Source organism: Sminthopsis crassicaudata, chromosome 2 (assembly GCF_048593235.1).
Source record: "Sminthopsis crassicaudata isolate SCR6 chromosome 2, ASM4859323v1, whole genome shotgun sequence".
In the NCBI taxonomy this organism is placed as follows: domain Eukaryota; kingdom Metazoa; phylum Chordata; class Mammalia; order Dasyuromorphia; family Dasyuridae; genus Sminthopsis; species Sminthopsis crassicaudata.
The window spans coordinates 465,195,611-465,214,018 of record NC_133618.1 but is presented as its reverse complement, the minus strand read 5'-3'; the positions used below and the strand labels follow the sequence as shown (position 1 = coordinate 465,214,018).

Sequence of the window (18,408 nt, the reverse complement as noted above, 5' to 3'; positions counted from 1 at the left end):
TTATACCACTTCTGGTTTGCATTGTTAATAATGTGGTTTATTTGTGCCTTTGTATAAACTGAAACTTTAATTCTTCAGAAACTGTGGTATTGTGATTTTCAGCCCTGTAGTATTATAGGGACAATATTGGTACTGCAAAGATGTGCCTTTGTGTCAAAGAGATGGTTAGGACTCATTAAAAACACTGCAAAGGTGTTTCTACTGGGCTTATATCCCAAAGAGATCTTAAAGGAGGGAAAGGGACCCACATGTGCAAAAATGTTTGTGGCAGTCCTTTTTGTAGTAGCAAAAAACTGGAAACTGAGTGGATGCCCATCATTTGGAGAATGGCTGAATAGTTATGGCATATTAATGTTGTGGAATATTACTGTTCTGTAAGAAATGACCAGCAGGATGATTTTAGAGTCTGGAGAGACTTACATGAATTGATGCTCAGTAACAGGATCAGAAGATCATTGTATACAGCAACAACAAGATTATACGACATTTATACAATGGACATGGCTCTTTACAACAATGAAGATGATTCAGATCAGTTCCAATAGTCTTGTGATGAAGAGAGCCATCTATATACCTACAGAGAGAACTGATACTAAGTGAAGTGGGTAGAACCAAGAAAACATTATACACAATAAGAACAAGATTTTGTGATGATCAACTGTGATGGACTTGACTCTATTCAGCAATGAGATTATTCAAAGCATCCCATTTAGAGAGAACTATGGAGACAAAATGTGGTAATAGTATTTTTACCTTTTTTTATTTTGTTGTTTGTTTTTTCTTTCTCTTGTCCCCCCACCCCCCAATTTGATCTGATTTTTTTTGCACAGCATGACAAATAAGGAAATATGTTTAAAAGAATTGCACATGTTTAACCTATTTCAGATTGCTTGCTGTCTTGGGGAAGAGGAAAGTGGGGAGAGAGAAAAATTTGGAACATAAGGTTTTGCAAAGGTGAATGTTGAAACTATCTTTGATGAATTTGGGGTTTTATTTTTTTGGGAGTGTGTGAGGCAGTTGGGTTAGGTGACTTGCGCAGGTCACACAGCTAATAAGTGTTAAGTGTTTGAGACTGGATTTGAAGTCAGATGTTCTTAACTCCAGGGCCAGTACTCTTATCTATAAAATCTAGCTTGCCCCTCTTACATATATTTGGAAAAATAAAATATTATTTTAAAAAAATTATATTCCAAATTTTGCTCTTTCCCTCCCTTCCTTCTCCTCTCCCTAAGACAGCAAGCAATCTGATATAAGTTAAACATGTATAATGATTTTAAGCATATTTCCATATTTGTCATATTGTGCAAGAAAAATCAGACCAAATCGGGGAAAAAAACATTAGAAAGAAAAGCAAAAAAATGGTGAAAATACTGTTTTGATCCACATTCAGTCTCCATAATTTTCTTTCTGGATGTGGTTGGCATTTTCTGTCCCAAGTCTTTTGGTGTTGCCTCGAATTATGGTATTGCTGAGAATAGACAAGATCATCACATATGTACAGGTTTTTGGTTCTGGAGAGCTCTCATTTAATTGGTAAAGACTTTTAAAACTTTTAAACTTTTCATTTCAAATCTAGTTGACTTTATGCCAAAACTATGTTTTCCTTTGAGGTTTAACTTGTATATGTTTTGGAATCATTCTCGTCTGGATTTTGGTGTTGAGATTCTTTGTCACCATAATAACCTTTTTAAAATAATTAAGTTATTTTTTGGTTTGTACAATCTTCCAGATCTGACTTTGGATTTATGTTAGGATCAGAACCTGAGCACTTTTGTTGCTCCTTTCTTGGATTATTATAAGTGTTGTGTTTTTCAGGATCACAAGGCCAGATAATGCTGGAGACTTGGCAGTTGAAAGCTTTCAGTACTCTCAAAGCGGTCTGATTTCTTTCCCATTGGTCTGAGCTTTGCATGCTCCTTAGCCGTAGTAGATGTAGTAGCTATAGTAGCTGCTTTTTCAGCCTGCTAGAAGGCACTGCTCTTTAAGAGTGGAAGAACTAGTAATGAATGGTGTGTATATTGAGACCAGCCCAGTCATACGCAGTGTCCTCACCAGATTCTCTTTCCTCACCAACTCATGAATGTTGTTAATTCATAAGTCTCAAAGGATTTTGTGTGTGTGTGTGTAAATATCAATTTCTTTTCCTTGTGTGTTAATAATGATAATACTCTTTATTTTCATAATGCTTTAAATTTTATAGTGATTTGTTTTGGGGGGGGTGAGTGTAGACTATCTCCCTGTTTTACTTAGACATAGCTAGGGGCCTGATCCTACTCCTGAATGGCATATAAACTTTGTTTTTGTCTCTTCCCACTCCCCAACCTGACCTGAACCTCTATTCCCCTCTTTACACAATCTGTTGAGTCCCCTGTTATCTGAAAGGGTGAAATTATATTATCCATACTTTGCTGAAGGAACTGAGCTCCAGAAAGCAACTTGTCTTTTCTGACCCAAATAACAGTTTCCAAACTCTGGTGGATGTTGCCAGAGAGTAGAGTGTGTTGGCAAAGGCCCAGAAATCAAATTGTTATATTACAGAAGGACCTAGCAAATTTTTTTCTAGTAGTAGTCTGTAGTACAGTTAAAAAAAAAAAAAATTCTTTGTGTTCCAACTTTATGAATTGAAGGCATATTTTAAAATTGTAGGTTTCATTTTTGCTAAAATGAGAAAAGATGCATTTTCTGAAGTTTTATTAACAAAATTGGGGTATCTTTGCTTCCCTTTCCATCCCATCCCCCCACTCCATGTTGTCAACAAAATTAAAAGCCACCCTTATCTCATAAACTACATTAATAAGTACTACTAAAGTACCACTTTTTTCTTTCAGTATTTGATATCCATTTTTTTGTCTCAGGAAGATATAACAGACATAGATATTTTCCCTTTTTGGGGAGCATTAGGTCCTTTCTTTTGTAAAGTTGTATAGGATCACAAAACTTGATAACACATTCAGGCACAGGAATACCTTAATTAACCTTTACAATAAAACATAAATAGTTATTTTGAAGGGTACAACTTAGGTACTATTTTCCATTCCTTTTTTTTGCCCCTTTTTTTTCTTTCCCTAATGGCTTTTATATGACCATAATAATGTACATAAAATCACCGTAAAGAGGCAGTAAAACACTGGTCAAATAGTCATTGCATATTTCTTAATTGTATTAATAATTTTTGGGGTGTGTTCTTTCTAAGAATGTTTTGGGTAAATAGCTAATTAGTCTTAAAGTATCAGTAAATTAATATTATTGAAGGCATTTCAATAATTTCAATGACTAGAGTTATTGAATGGCATTTCATTACTGTAGAGAACTCTGGTAATAATGGAAGCTTTGTATACCAGCAGATCAAACTGAAACTCATCTCTAATTTAGTGTGTATGTCATAGGTCTCAAGACTCAGTTGAGTCACAATGATGTGCTCTTAAGCATCGGAGGTGGGATTTATGATTAGGTCTTCCTGAGTCTGAGCCCAGTGCTCTATATACTAAGATCATTCTGTTTTCCATCACAATAAATAGTAAAACAAACAAAAAATTCCGGGTGGTCTTTTACTATAGGATTTAAGATATGAAAACGCCTTAGAAATTATCTACTCCAATTTTGTGTTAAGAGATTTAGAAACTCTGACCTAGAGAAGTGAAGTGACTTGCCCAAGGTAGTAAGAAATTGAGCTAGGATTTGATGGGAGAGGAGAGGAGCACTTTAATGAAGATTATTATTAACTATATTTTTATCTTCATTATCATCAGAATACTAATTTAAATAGCTTTCTTTTATTAGAACCTTTTGAAATCACTAAACTTAGGTAGTAACATAATTTAGGTGAGTTTGCTGAACTCAAAGAATTTTGAGTAATGATATAATTTTGCATGTAGGTCATAGTTGGCTTATCAGTTGGACATAGTTATGTATGTGTCTTTGGCATATGAAACACTGTATTTCTTACCCACATCCACTGAAAAACTAGATGGACTTTCTTTGGAGGACAGAAGACAGAGCAGCTATTTCTATTGGTTAAGTTGTTAGTATTCATCTTGTAAATATCTTTTCAATGGACAAGTATTTTAAATAGAAGGGAAACAATTTTCCCTTATGTTTTGAGTTAGATGATAAACAGTTTTAATTACTCCCTTTGCTACCTCTGCAACTGAAACACCTATTGTACTTTGGTATTAACTCTCTAGGTTTGCTTTGTTTGGAAACCGCATGGATTATATATAATTTCAGAATTGCTTCACAGATGCTCAACATATTCACATTTTTCTAAACAATGGAATAAATTGGTTCCTGCAAAGGTTGTACAAAATAAAGTGCAAAGGAGTTGGGAACTAATGGATTTAAACATTATCTTAGAGATTTATACAAATCTAGGTCTTAATCTAGCTGAAAGTACCTTGACTTTGGTTCATTCTTGGGAAACTAGATAAGGAGGTAATAACTTATTTTATTTTGCCATTTTATAGATGAGAATACCAATGCCAAAATAAAATTTCTCTAGTGTTAGCTTGTAATTAAGTGAATCCAGAGAAAAGATTGCTTTGGTGCAGTGGGAAAAATTCTGAACTTGGAGTCAAAGGACTTGGATTTAAATCATTGTTCTAGCACTAAGTAGCTTTTGGGAAAATCACTCCAATTTTCTGAGTCTTAGTTTTCTTAACTGGAAAATGGGGATGAAAATCTCTGTACTGCTTGCTTCTCATGATTACAAAGTGAGAAAATCACTTTGTAAAGAGATATATTCAACTAACATTTAGGCATCTATTAATGTGCAAAACAGTGAGGACATAACTTCTTAAGAAGGAATCCTTATTCCCAAGGACATTGGGATTTGAAGGAGGGAAAATAGGGTGAGGTGGGGTAGATTATTAAACTGTATATAAGCAGATGCAAAGTAAGTTGGGGTGTTGGGCTGTAAAAGGATATGTTAGGCAAAATATTTTAGGAAAATGTCAGTAAGGAAATTATATAATTGTAAGAAAAATCATTATTGATAAAATGGGAATGACAAAACGCCTAACTCCATAAGTTAATTGTGAGATAAATTATACAAGCTTGTCTAAGCACTTATTGGATATAGATGCTTCTGTTATTACTGTTACCTTTTCAGGTACAAATATATTAATTGAATTAACCCATATTATTATAATCCATATTATGCCCTAAAACTTACATTTCATGTACCTATGAGCTTTTTAAAAGGCAAAACAAAAAGCCTCATGATTTTCCTTAAAACCTTTTGCCTTTTAATTAGTAGCATAATGTTGAGTTAGGCATAGACTTGATAGTAATCACAACTTAACTTTTTAAAAAAGATGTGTTGTTCTCCTCTTCTCTCCCCTCCCCCCCCCATTATTCCTTTTTCAGGTGTTTTCCAGAGAGTAGTTCTTGAGGCATCTTTGCCACATTAACTCAATCTGTCAGGGGACTAAAAGGCTTATGAGGAGGTTCTGTTTCACAAAACAGTGTCTATTGAAGACAACAAGGAAGAGGGAAAAAGAACGGAAAAAAAGAAGCTAAAACATTTTAGCAAATCATGGTAGGTAATTTTCACTAATTCTCTAGATCTTATTCAAAGTCTTTTTTTAACTTGATATTTGATAAGTTAACACTAGAAAAAGGTGTTAATTTTTTGGCTCTAGTGCTAGGACAAAGATGGCACTGTGCTGCTATTGAAGCAAAGCAGATGAGGTATGATTTATTATAGAGTTCTTTAAACCACAAAATGGAGCCCTGTGAGCCTGCTGGCCATGAATTATTAAATTCAAATGAGAGAATGTTCATAAATAATGTTTTCTAATAAAACTGGCAAACTGTTACAAATAACTAAGTGACCTTGAACTATAGTTTATATGAATTGCTTTTATTTCAAAGTCATTTTTTTTTTTTCTTTTAAAAACATGTACCTCCCTTGATGTTTTCATCATGGTACAGAGAAGTCCCTGGGCACAAAGTCTGTGTCCATGGAGCACAAGTTCTGCCAGGTTCTACCAAACTAGAAGGTTTCAAACATTGTCCCTGAAGTAGACTGTGTATTTATTGTCTGAGGACCATGAACAAGTGTCTTTTCCTTCCTGGACCTCAGATGTATCCTTTGCCAGTTAGAAGGGATAGTTTCTTCTGCTCTCAAATCTTAGACTCTTGTCACAATTAAATGGAGAGAAGCTTTGCACCTGAAGCTATAGTGCCCAGGTGGAGTGGGTAAGAAACAGCCGAAGCGAAGGGCAGGATTAGTAGTTTATTTATACTAGAAGGACAGAAGTACTGGGTTCTGTGTGTACATGGATGCAATGACTGATATTTGACATACTAAATGCTTGTTCAGTATGAACTATAGTACCATTCTCCTTTATTTTATGAGAGCCACACCTTTTTTTCAGAGGTAGAATTATCAAGTATGTGAATTGTCCAGAAAATAGTGATCTTGATGTCATATTCACATATTCAGTCTTGTTTCAGACTTATTTCATGAACTTTTGTTAAGTCACTTAACCTCTCAGATTTTGCATTTGTAAAATGCTATCATTTCTTTCACACCTCTCTCTCTCTCTCTCTCTCTCTCTCTCTCTCTCTCTCTCTCTCTCTCTCTCGGAAATAGTTGTTAAATTCGTTTTATAAATCAACTTATTCTAAGTCAACAATGAATTAGAGACTTTAGGATCTTTATATCCTTGGTAAAAAGCACAAAGATCATATTAACTGTGTCCTAGAGTATATTGATTAGGGGCAGCATAGAGGTTTATTGGAACAACCATTGTAGTTTGAATCCTGGCTGTGTTTTTTTAGCCTTGTGATCCTGGAAAAATCACTTCACCTCTTTACAAAGCTGCAATTTCCTCATCTGACAAATGGGGATAATATACTCTGCTTCTCTCCCAAGATTGCTTTGTAAAGTGCCAGTTCTAATTAATTTATTATGTTGCAATAATAGTGTTATAGTATTTAACTGTTATAAATTGTAACTTGTAAGGATTATAATGAATTGCACTGTGGTGGAGGGAAGTACTTTGAAATCTGGATCATGAGTTCTTGAGTGTACTTTCTGCTCCAATACTTAGCTGATCATGATCCTGGTCAAGTCATTTTACCTCCAGGTGATATTGTTTCTTCATCTGTCAAAAGGGCAGTGATTTATTTTTATGTTAACAAGATTATGGTAAGGAAAGTGCGCTGCATACTTCAAAACATTCTACAGATGTGAGTAAATGACATTTTCTTTTTAAAAATTGTTTATTTTCTTAAATTATACATTGTTTTGTGAATCCATGTTGGGAGAGAAAAATCAGACAAAAGGGAAAAATTATGGGACAGAAAACAGCAAAAAGAAGTGAACATAGGATGTGTTGATTTACATTCAATTTTCACAGTTTTTTCTGGATGCAGATTGGATTTTCTGTACAAAGTCTATTGGGATTGTTTTGGATCACTGAACCACTGAGAAGAACCAATAGTTCATAGTTGATCATTGCACATTCTTGTGGTTAACTGTATACAATGTATTCCTGGTTCTGCTTGTTTCACTTAGCATCAGTTCATGTAAAACTTTCCAAGCCTTTCTATAATCAGCTTGTTTACCTTTTTTTTTTTCTTATTTTTTTGAGCAATAATATTCCATTACCTTCATATATCATAACTTACTTATTTAGCCATTCCTCAATTGATGTGCATCTATTTATTTTCCAATTCTTACCACAAAAAGAGCTACAAACATTTTTGCACATGTGGATTCTTTTCCTTTTTTTATGATTTCCCTGGTAGATGCAGTAGAGAATACTGCTAGATCAAAGGGTATGTACAGTTTTATAGCCCTTTGGGCCTGTAGCTCCAAATTGCTCTCCAGAATGATTGTATCATTCTGCCACTCCACCAATCATGCATTAGTGTCCCAGTTTTCCCACATCTCCTCCAACAATTGTCATTATCTTTTCCTATCAATCTAGCCAACCTGAAGGATGTGGGATGATACCTCAGAGTTATTTTAATTTGTATTTCTTGAATCAATTAGCGATTTAGAGCATTTTTTCATATTACTGTAGATGGCTTCAGTTTTAGTAGATAACATTTTTAATGTTTCATGGATCACTTATTTTTTTTATTATGGGTTCTCATGATGGAGATTGTTGACCATTAACACTTCCATAGACTAAATTATTCTGATCAGACTTTAGTAATGGGCATCTCCAATTAATTGATCTGGTCTTGGAATGACAAACATGTACCCCATTTAATTGGTCCATATGCAAGTCTAGCTTATAAAGAGTATCATACTAGAAATTCTTGTTAGAACTTCTTTGTGTGGGGCAGCTAGTGGTGCAGTGGATAGAGCACCAGCCCTGAAGTCAGGAGGACCTGAGTTAACCTCAGTCACTTAATACTTCCTAGCTGTGTGATCCTGGGCAAATCACGTAACCCCAATTGCCTCAGCCAAAAAAAAAAAAAAAAAAAGAACTTCTTTGTGTTGGAATTTCCCTCCCTCCCAACCTTAGTCTCCCCCCCACCAATGTATTTAAGTAATTGTTCTAGTGCTTTTGAAACTGCTTTCAGACCAGTTTGAGCTCTTTCTCTATAAATTTTAGCCCAATATAAAATGGACTTCTCTTATCCCTTCTCAGTAACTGATGATGATAAGAAGTCTTCTATAACTTTTTGAAAAATTAAAAGATAAATTAAATGCTTTTAAACTCCACCCATCCCTAGCAAACTTTATTTTTCATAGTTTTATTGATAACTTTGATATTAAAAATGCTTACATTGCCCAGTGTACTTTACTTCCTAGAGAACCATCTCTTAATAACAAATAAGAAAAACAGGGAAAAAACTCTAGCTTAACAGAACTAAGCAAAAAAAGTTTAACATATGCACTTTCACATTCAGAATTGTTATAATTACATAATATCCAGTTATCAATACTATTATTATTTTAATCCTTGTTTTTTTGTTTCTACTTTTCATCAATTTGCATAAGTTTTCGTATGATTATTTGCATTTATCAGATTTGTAATTTCTTACAGTAAAGTAATATATCATCATATTACATTTTATAAGTTTTTATATAACGTTTAGCCAATCCTCAATTAATGGGCATTGTTTCTAGTTCTTTGCTATTGCATAAAGTACTGATATAAATATTTTGATGTATATAAAACCTTTTTAAAAATTATTGATCTCCTTTGAGGTATAGGTGCATAGATCTACACCTCTGCTAAAGGGTTTGGATATTTTCTTAATATGGCTTTAATTTTTTCTTTACTGGATCTTTGGACCAATTTATAGCTTCACTAACAGTGCTGCATTAGTATGTCACTATTCTTATGTTTTCAATCTTTGCCAATTTGCTTGGTTGAGATGAAACTCCAAGGTTTGTTTGTGATAGTATTTTTAGAATTTTTAGTCGTTTGGAACATTCTTTCACTTTTTTTTTTTTAAGTTTGTTGTTTTCTTTGACAGCTGTTCATATTTAGAGGCAATTTTTAAAATGCCATTTGGACTAATCCTTATAATCCAGAAATTTTCAAGAGGCAATGCATTGTAGGAGGAAGAGGTGTATGGCCTTAAGGATCAGAAGTTTGAGTTAGCCCCATGGTTCTGATCCAAAAAAACACTGTTGCTTTTGTGAGCCTCTAGTTTTGCATTTATGAGATTTGGTGCTGCCTACTATTTGTAAGTCATAAAACTATATAGTATTGGAAACTTCTCTTAATATCTCAACCTAGTAACATTTCCTTCCCTTACTTTTCTAACAGAGATCTATCAGATCTTTTGCTAATGATGATCGCCATGTTATGGTGAAACATTCAACAATTTATCCATCTCCAGAGGAACTTGAAGCTGTTCAGAATATGGTATCCACTGTTGAATGTGCTCTTAAACATGTCTCAGATTGGATGGATGAAATGAGTAAATCTGGGAAAACAGAGGGAGATGTAGATGTGAAAAAGGATGAAGCTGGAGACAACTCTGCCAAGTAAGTGAATCGATTTTTATAATGCTTTACTGTGCAATATGTTTCTTGACATATATGAGTGTAACTAGGAAATAATTGGATATGGAAGTTGGTCTGTTAGGTTTCAAGAGGAACCCCAAAATGTTTGGGTTCTAGGTCAATGTCATCATGAAGTATCTCAAAAGATTTTGCAGACTCAGATCCATCTCTTAAGTCAAGAGACAACGTTTATTATAATTGTAATGACAATTAAAGCTAAATTCCAAAAAAGAGATGACAAAGATTAAGAAGCAAGTAAATTTATAGAGAAAAGTAAGAGACGTTAACAGTGAGATGATTGAGTCCAGTTCCAATGGTCTTGTGATGAAGAAAGCCATCTCCACCCAGCCAGAGAGAGGAGTGTAGGAACTGAATGTAGACCACATAGTATTTCACTTTTTACTTTTTAAGAATTTTAACATTTTAAAAATATATGTACATAAATATCTATAGCTTGCTTTGGGGGGGGGCAATGAAAGGGAGATAGAAGAGTATGTGTGTGTGTATGTGTGTTCACATGTATATATAAATACATACACATAAATATATATTAATATGTCCTTTCTGAACGATAGCCTGTTTGCGGGAGCATGAAAGGGGGAAAAAAGTGCACAGTAGATAACAAAAGAACAATTTACAAGGAAGTAAAGAACAAGATGGACACTTAAGAATTTAATTTCTTCCATATATATATATATATATGCTTTCTTAAATTGGTATTATATTCTTAAATTGGTTATGTATTTTGAATTCTCCCTTATGGTCTGCTGGGCACATAACAATGTTCTTTTATTTCATTTTGTTTTGTATTGCTTTTCTGGTTTTTTTTTGGTTTTTTTTTTTTTTGCTTATTCTGTTTCTTCAAATAAAATAAATTTGGAAATTTGGTGGGAAAGAATTTAAAATTTTTTCAGTCTCTTTCCTTTACATTACCTTTGTTTCTGAATATGTCCCCTTGTCTAAACAAACAAAAACCCGAGAAAGAAAAAAGTTCAACAAAATTAAGCAACACTTCATTTGAATCTGAAAGTATATGTCATGCTATTTTTTCTAAAAGGACAGTAATATTTCATTATTTTCTTTTACTGCAGTTTGTTTAACCATCCCTCAATTGACAGGCATCTACTTGGTTTATAGTTTGTTTGATTTCCAGAAAAAGTACTACTACAAATATTAGGCGTATTTGAGAATTAATTTTTGTCTGACTTTCTAGCCATGAGATTTCTGGGGTAGGAATGTTTTAAAATTATTTCTTAGCATAATTCAACATTCCTTTTCAGAATCATTGGATCAATTAAAATTCTCTATATTTGAGAATAGATTCTTTTAGTACCTTTCATAATACAACATTGTAGGCCTTATGGTCCCTTTCTGTTAAACTAAGAGTTTTTCTTTACTTGATAGCTTTATTTTTGGAGAAGATACATTATATTTGGTATTGTCTTAGAATCACTGGTGTGGATGGGCTTTAAGATTCCTGTTATCCATTTCATAATGTAAATTCCTTTTGCAGTCATTCCGTACAAGTGATCATTCAGCATTTACTTGAAGACTTAATGAGATGGAACAACTCCCTCTCTCGAAGCAATCCATTCGATTTTAGGATAGCCCTAATAAGTGGCCAAAATACATAATATAGAATGTTAGATATGGACTTTTTTCAGTCCCTTGGCAGTACTTCAGTACCCTTCTAGTATAAATAAAATACCTAATGACTTTTAAAAATGTTTCTGGTGAACTTGGGACTTATGTGAGGTCTTAATGAGATCAGTCATTCAATAATGTCTTTTTATTTCTTTGATACGGATATTGAACAGTTCTACCTCTAAACAAATTTAGAATGTACTTAGGTAAGTGCCTGTGTTCTTAACAAATCTGGCATACTCTGGAAAAGCTCTCTAGGTAACTGTTGTTTAATTTGGTGAAGTCACTGTATCTGAAAGGTTCTCAAAGGCTTATGGGCTTCAGAATTAACTTTGGGCTTTGTAACAGAGTTGGATATGTGAATAAAGTCAATACTGGCCACATATGATTAATGCAATTTATGGAGTAATTTGGTAAATATTTAAATCAAAGATGATCCCTAACATTATTATACTCAAAGTCAGAAATGGTAATCCAGGAATGTCCACAAATTGGAATTTGCTAGAGTTGGCTCTGGAACTAACTTAACTAAGTATATGACCATGAGTTAATGTCTTTGGGCCTCATTTTCCTCATATATCAAGGTAAGCTAGCATTCCTTCAGATGCTATTACATTACTCTTTGTTTCATGAAGCCTTTCTTGAGCTATGTATTTAAAAATGATATTCTTCCTCTTTCTTCCTGAATAACTTTTTATCCTTTTCAAGTATTTTTCATTCTTCATTTTGTGTTACTATATGTACATATGTTATATCTTTACTTGAGTGTGAATTTCATTTTTATATCTTTTGGTGCTTAGTGCTCTAAGCATATTAAGTAATTAATAAATGTTTTGTTGAATCATTAATGCAGTTTCTAACTCTGAACACTATTCAAACATGCTATAGTTTTTATATTTTTATGTTCTGTGATCACATTCTGAATGTTTGGTGTTTTAAAATATTCAGCTCTAATATTCTGAGATTCTGTTTTTCATTTAAGATGACTTGTAAACTAGTTTTACCATCTGATCAAAATAGGAAGGTAAATTTGTGGGGGTAGTGATGAAGTTATAATGTTTTTTTAATAAATCAAATAATTTCCCTTCCTCCTCCATTAATTGCTATTGTGGATTATTCATGCCACCCCTTTGTCTGTCTTGGTTATATAACTAGGAGTGACTATAGAACAATTAAATATTTAGACATCATCTCCAATCTCTTCTCTTGAAGAGTGAAACATTTTATAACTGTTCATTGCTGGAGAAAAGACCTGCTTTCATAGATCAGCAAGAACATATACAAGATTAATGAATCATCTTTTTTTATTTTGAACAAACAAGCTAATTGCTTAAGAGTTTATTGTCATATATATATATATATATATATTTTTTTTTTAATGATAAAGCAGTTTAGAATTAACAAATCTTTCTGGTTTGGAGGTTTTGAAGACTCCTCAGTTGGGAAATTTTGAATCATCTTCATAAATTCTTCAGATCTTTTGTTTAAAATGATGCATTTTGCCTCTTACAGGTATCCCTTACCAGTATCATTAGTCTTTGAAACATTGACATTTCATAAGAGCCTTATAAGCGCTCTCTCTGGTCCTTTTTATTTATTTTGCATGTTGTTGGCAGAATAATATTAGGAGCTTTGCTCATTACTGTAGTCTTAAGACTTATTCTGAGCCCTTCAGAGGAGCTAGCCCGGACCTTTACACTTCTCCACTACACTACCTTCACTGTACATGGGATAAAATTTACATTCTTAATTTAGTATTCAGCTGCTCTTCCACAATATTCCTAGAGTCTTGCTTTTCAACTTTTTATCTCTCCTATGATCATGGATTTAGTGTTAGAAAAAATAATGTTCAGTTTTTTTTTTTTTTTTTTTTAAATAGAGGAGAATACTGAGATATAGAGAAGGGAAATGAATTGGCTTGTTTAATGGAAATGCCATAAAGTAAGAAATATAGCAGGGGTTCACCCCACATCTTTTGACCTGAAATCAAATGGTCTTTCTACTGTAGATCACTGCTTCAGCCTGTCATTGTCTGTCCAGATTTAGTTGGCTTGTGTTCTTATTTCTTGCCACAGTTCCCCTTGGAATACTTTCTTCATTTAAATGAGTCAAGTATCCTCTTCTTTAGGAGACCTTCCTCCATAGTTTTAACCCACATTGATTATATTCTTCTTTAAACTCTTACAGATTTTGATGTTTATGCCATATCTTATCTTTGATTTATTGTTAAAACATTGTTAAAACAGTTTTTCACAGTAGATGTGTAGTGCAAAGTATTGTGCTTTTTTAATAGATTGGAAACTTGAGTCTCAAAGAGGTTAAAGTAACTTGATTTATGCCTTGTTTTCCCAGTTAGCTTCTCTTGAGAGTAAGAACCATGTCTTAAGCATTTCTTTTCTATTTAATATTCCCACAGTGTAATCTGTTCAATAGGTCAAAATAGTCTTAGAATCATATACTTTTATAGCTAAATAGGACCAAAAAAACAGTGCTGTACTTCATTGTCATTTTGTGTTCTGTCTGTCATTTTCTGTCTCCATAACCTTATGTAACAAATTGTGGTATCATAGAATTTGGAGTAAAGAGATCTTAAGAGATTAGTTCTTTCAACCTTTTCATTAGATATTTGGGAAACCAGACCAAGAGAAATAAAATGACTTGTCCCAGATCATCATGTGAGTTAGTGAAAGAAGCAGAACTCAGATGTTTTGGTCCTTAGTCCTAGAAACTCTTTCAGTTGTCTTGTGTTTTCTACTTAGCACCTTAATTTTTTATTTTTTTATTTTTTATTTTTTATTTTTTACAATTGTAATAGTAGAGAAGAAACCTAACATTTTCATTATAATTTAAAGGTGAAAATAGTAATTCTTTCCCCAAAGTATTAATTCTGTAGAATGAGATTCTCAGGAGTTCTAAACTGTTATGAGGTTGCAATGATTTCCATAGTTACTGATTCACACAATCTCAGAATATAAAGGCCTGGAAGGACCAAATTCATTGTTCAGGTGAGAAAACTGAGGCCCAGACTGGTTAAATAACTTATCCAAGATCATTTGCTATATTTTCTGTACTAATCACTAAATTTATAAAAGTGCTGTATCTTGGGTCACTTGTTTACCTTGGAGCCTTGATTTCCTCCTCCATACAAAGCATGTAACATTTTTCTTTGCTGCCATACTAATAGGAAAGCAGAATTTTTAGGATTTTATTTTGCTCTTTTTATTCTTTTATTTTATTCTTCATATACGTACTCCTTAGTTGTATATTTAACTGTGAAATAGCCTAGTATACTTGTGTAGAAATAACCATTCAAAATTTTCTTTTAAAAGGGATCAAGGTGGCCGGACACTCTGTGGTGTAATGAGAATTGGCTTAGTTGCAAAAGGCCTGCTGATAAAAGATGATATGGACCTTGAGTTGGTTCTGATGTGCAAAGATAAACCCACGGAAACTCTATTACATACTGTCAAAGACAATCTTCCTATTCAAATTCAGGTGAGTTCTGTTGTAAAATTACCCCTCCAGATAGACTTTGCATAGGTAAAAGTAGTAAATGTCCATTCAAGTCAGAAAGTATTTGTTAAGCATCTACTATGTGCCAGTCACTGTGCTGAGCTCTGAGCTCTGGGGGAAAAAAAGAAAAGCAAACACCCCTCCCCTTTCATTTCCTGCTCTTGTGGAACTCAACAGTCTAATGAGGCAGCATGCAAACTACTTTATACAAATAAGATATTCAAAATGACTCAAAAGTCACTGTAATTTTAAGCTTTATAATAGTTTAATTAAACTTATGGATTTAAATAATAACAATTTGAAACCACACTAAGATTTTAAAGATACACTGTATATAAGTAATATTTGTGATAATTTTGGAGAGAAGTCACTTGCATTAAGGATCACCAGGAAGGGCTTTAATTTTTTTTTTTTTTTTTTAATATAAAGGAGATGGGATTTTAGCTGAGATTTGAAGGGAAACCAGGAAAGGCAGGATATGTAGATGAGGAGGGAGAACATTCTTGTCGTGAGGGATAACCAGTGAAAATATGATGAAGTCAGGAGACACATTGTCTAATTGGAGGAATGGTAAGGTACCTGATGCCTGAATTACAGAGAAGTGAAGAGGAATAAAGTGAAAGAAGGTAGACAAATAGGTGGAGGCTAGGTAATGAAAGACTTTAAAAGCCAGAGGATTTGTTTCATCCTAGTGGTAATAGGGAGCCACAGAATTTTAATGAATAGTAGGATTTCAGGCTATTTTGATAGCTTAGTGGAGGATAAACTGAAGGGGGATAGGGAGACTAGCTAATAGGTTTTTGCAATAGTCCATGTGTGAAATGATTAGGACCTGTGCCAAAGTGGTAGCAGTGTTAGAGGAAAGAAGAAGGTGTATAGGAGAGATCCTTTGAAGATAGAATTGATTTATTGGCCAAGATTTATTGGCACCAGATTTTGGAGGGGGGAGGGGTTGAGAGAATGGGAAATTGAGGATAACACCTATGTGCTGAGCCTGGATTACTGGAGAATGGTAGTGATATGAACAATAATAGAGATATTAGGAAGAGGAGAAGATTTTTTGGAAAAGATTTTGTTCAGTTTTGCACATACTGAGTTTAAAATTTCTACATGACACAGTTCAAGATGTCTGATAAGTAGTTTGTGATGTGAGACTGGAGGTCAACAGAAGGGTTAGTAGCCTACTCATTTCTGACAATGAATTGAATGGAGTTCATAGTTTTAAGTATGAAAGCAGATAAGATCAAGTGAAAAAAATATAGAGGGAGAAGAGGAAAAAGCCTAGGACCCACTCTTGGGAAACTTTCAAGGTTAGTGGTACAACCTAGATAAACATCTAATAAAGAAGACTTAAGAAGGAACAGTCAGATAGATTGGAAGATCAGGAAAGAGCAGTGATATGAAAAGGATAAAGATTGAGAAAAGGTTAATTTAGCATTTAAGAGGTCATTCGTAACTTTGAAGAAAACAGTTTCATTTAAATAATGTGGTTATTAGCCAGACTTTAAAAAAACCCCAAATTTTAAAGTATAGATCTGTAAGCTTAGCTGTGTGACATAAAGGATGAAAATTGAGATATTTATACTTAATTTTTCATATATATATATGTGTATAATAAACAAACCACAACCCAAACTTTATTCAAATAATTCTTTTGGCATGAACTTCATAGAACTGTGGGCTCCATAAAGCTGGAAGGACTAATGGGGTGATTCAAAGTAAACTTAAATGCATTTTAAATTCCTTGACAGATTATATAGCTTTTTATCCTTGTTTCTCCAGAACTTAGTATGATGCTTAAATATATATTTATTCGAGTCTACTTAAAATTATCACTAAATCTTTGGAAAGCTTGGAAGACTGAAGGTTTTCCAGGATGATAACTATCATTTTAAGAGTCACTGAACAATTTCCCCACAATAGCCTTGTGAGGTAGGGATTGCACATATTCTCTCCTTTTTAGTTATGAGGAAATGGAATTGCAGAGAAGGGAAGTTACTTGTCCCTGGTCACACAGCTAGTAAGTATTAAGCTGGAATTTGAACCTAGGTTTTATGAAATTATACTTTTTAGAGTTACAAGGAATTGACTCCAAGGCTCTTTTACATTATATACACTATGAAACTTCTCCTAAATGATAATACACATTTCTAGAGTGCTTAAATATTCCAAAATCTTTTCCTCATTCTTTGAAGTCAGCATGTTGTTAGTTCCCCCTCTCCTGCACCTTTTTTTTTTAAGTGATTCCTTTTCCTGTTTTGTAAAATTTTAATATTAATAATAAGCATGATCCAAGCATCCTTTAAAAATTAATAATTTAATTTAATGACAGTTCCATCAATTTTTGGTCTAAAGATAATTATAGAATTTTAGAAGTTTTTAAGTTTTAGAAACTTGGTAGTAACTTGTTAAATTATCAGGTCAACAGGTGAATAAGATTAGGTATTTACTAATGCTTCTTCCAATTCTGATATTTAGTTAGGTTTATGAACATAACATCTTTTCATCTTATTCTTTTATGTATCTCAAATTCACGATTTCAAAGCTGGTTATTGTAATTAACTCTTCAGTTATTTTTCACCATTCCAGGTGGGAAATGACACCCCACAAAGCATAAACCATAAAATTGTTTTGTCTCTTTTGATTCAAGAGGCAGAATGGACAGTGGAAAGAGTTCTAGGTTTTGTGTCTCAGGACCTTGGTTTGAATCCTGACTTTGTCACTTTGTCTGACCTTAGACAAGCTATGACTAAAATTTTGTGGGCTCAATTTTTTAATCTGTAAATGAGATTAGAGTAGGTAAGTTTTAAAGATCTGTTCTGCTTATAAATCCTGTTCTTAATAATCCCTTTTATAAGAATGAAAATAGCTAAAATTTATCTGAATATGATTTTCTCTCCGTTCTTAAGTTGTAGCTAAGTTGCCAGTCTACATTGTTATGAAAAATTTCTCTATTAGGAGTTTTTGCATTGGTGAAATCACAGATCCCAAGCAGAACAAAACAAAATACAAAAATTCTTTTTATTGCTCCACCTTTTCTCTAATGTGTGTAAGAAATGGAACAGGCAACAATGTGAAGAGTACCGAATTTGGCATTAGGAGACCTGAGTTTCATTCCAACTTGCATTTATTAACTATATGGCATTAGGAAAGTATTTCACCCTTCTAAGTTTGTCTTCTGTTTTTTCATCATAGCATTGTTTTGAGGAAAGTGCTTCGTGAAATGCAAAGATTTTGTCATGCATACCATCTTTTTTTTTTTCCTCTTAGCC

The 18,408-nt window shown here is 33.3% G+C and overlaps 1 protein-coding gene across 9 annotated transcripts in view; it reads left to right on the top strand.

The window, feature by feature from the left end:
• The window catches only part of STRBP (spermatid perinuclear RNA binding protein), a 179,982-nt gene that overhangs the window by 60,420 nt on the left and 101,154 nt on the right, over positions 1–18,408 (top strand). For 8 of the 9 annotated variants that reach the window (XM_074293014.1, XM_074293009.1, XM_074293005.1 and 5 more), the window contains exons 2-4: positions 5,365–5,536; positions 9,741–9,961; positions 14,953–15,118. In XM_074293014.1, coding sequence (XP_074149115.1) covers positions 5,534–5,536; positions 9,741–9,961; positions 14,953–15,118 — 390 coding nt within the window. In that variant the 5' untranslated portion in view covers positions 5,365–5,533. The remainder of the gene's footprint in view (positions 1–5,364; positions 5,537–9,740; positions 9,962–14,952; positions 15,119–18,408) is intronic. The other variant, XM_074293012.1, reaches the window with a different exon arrangement.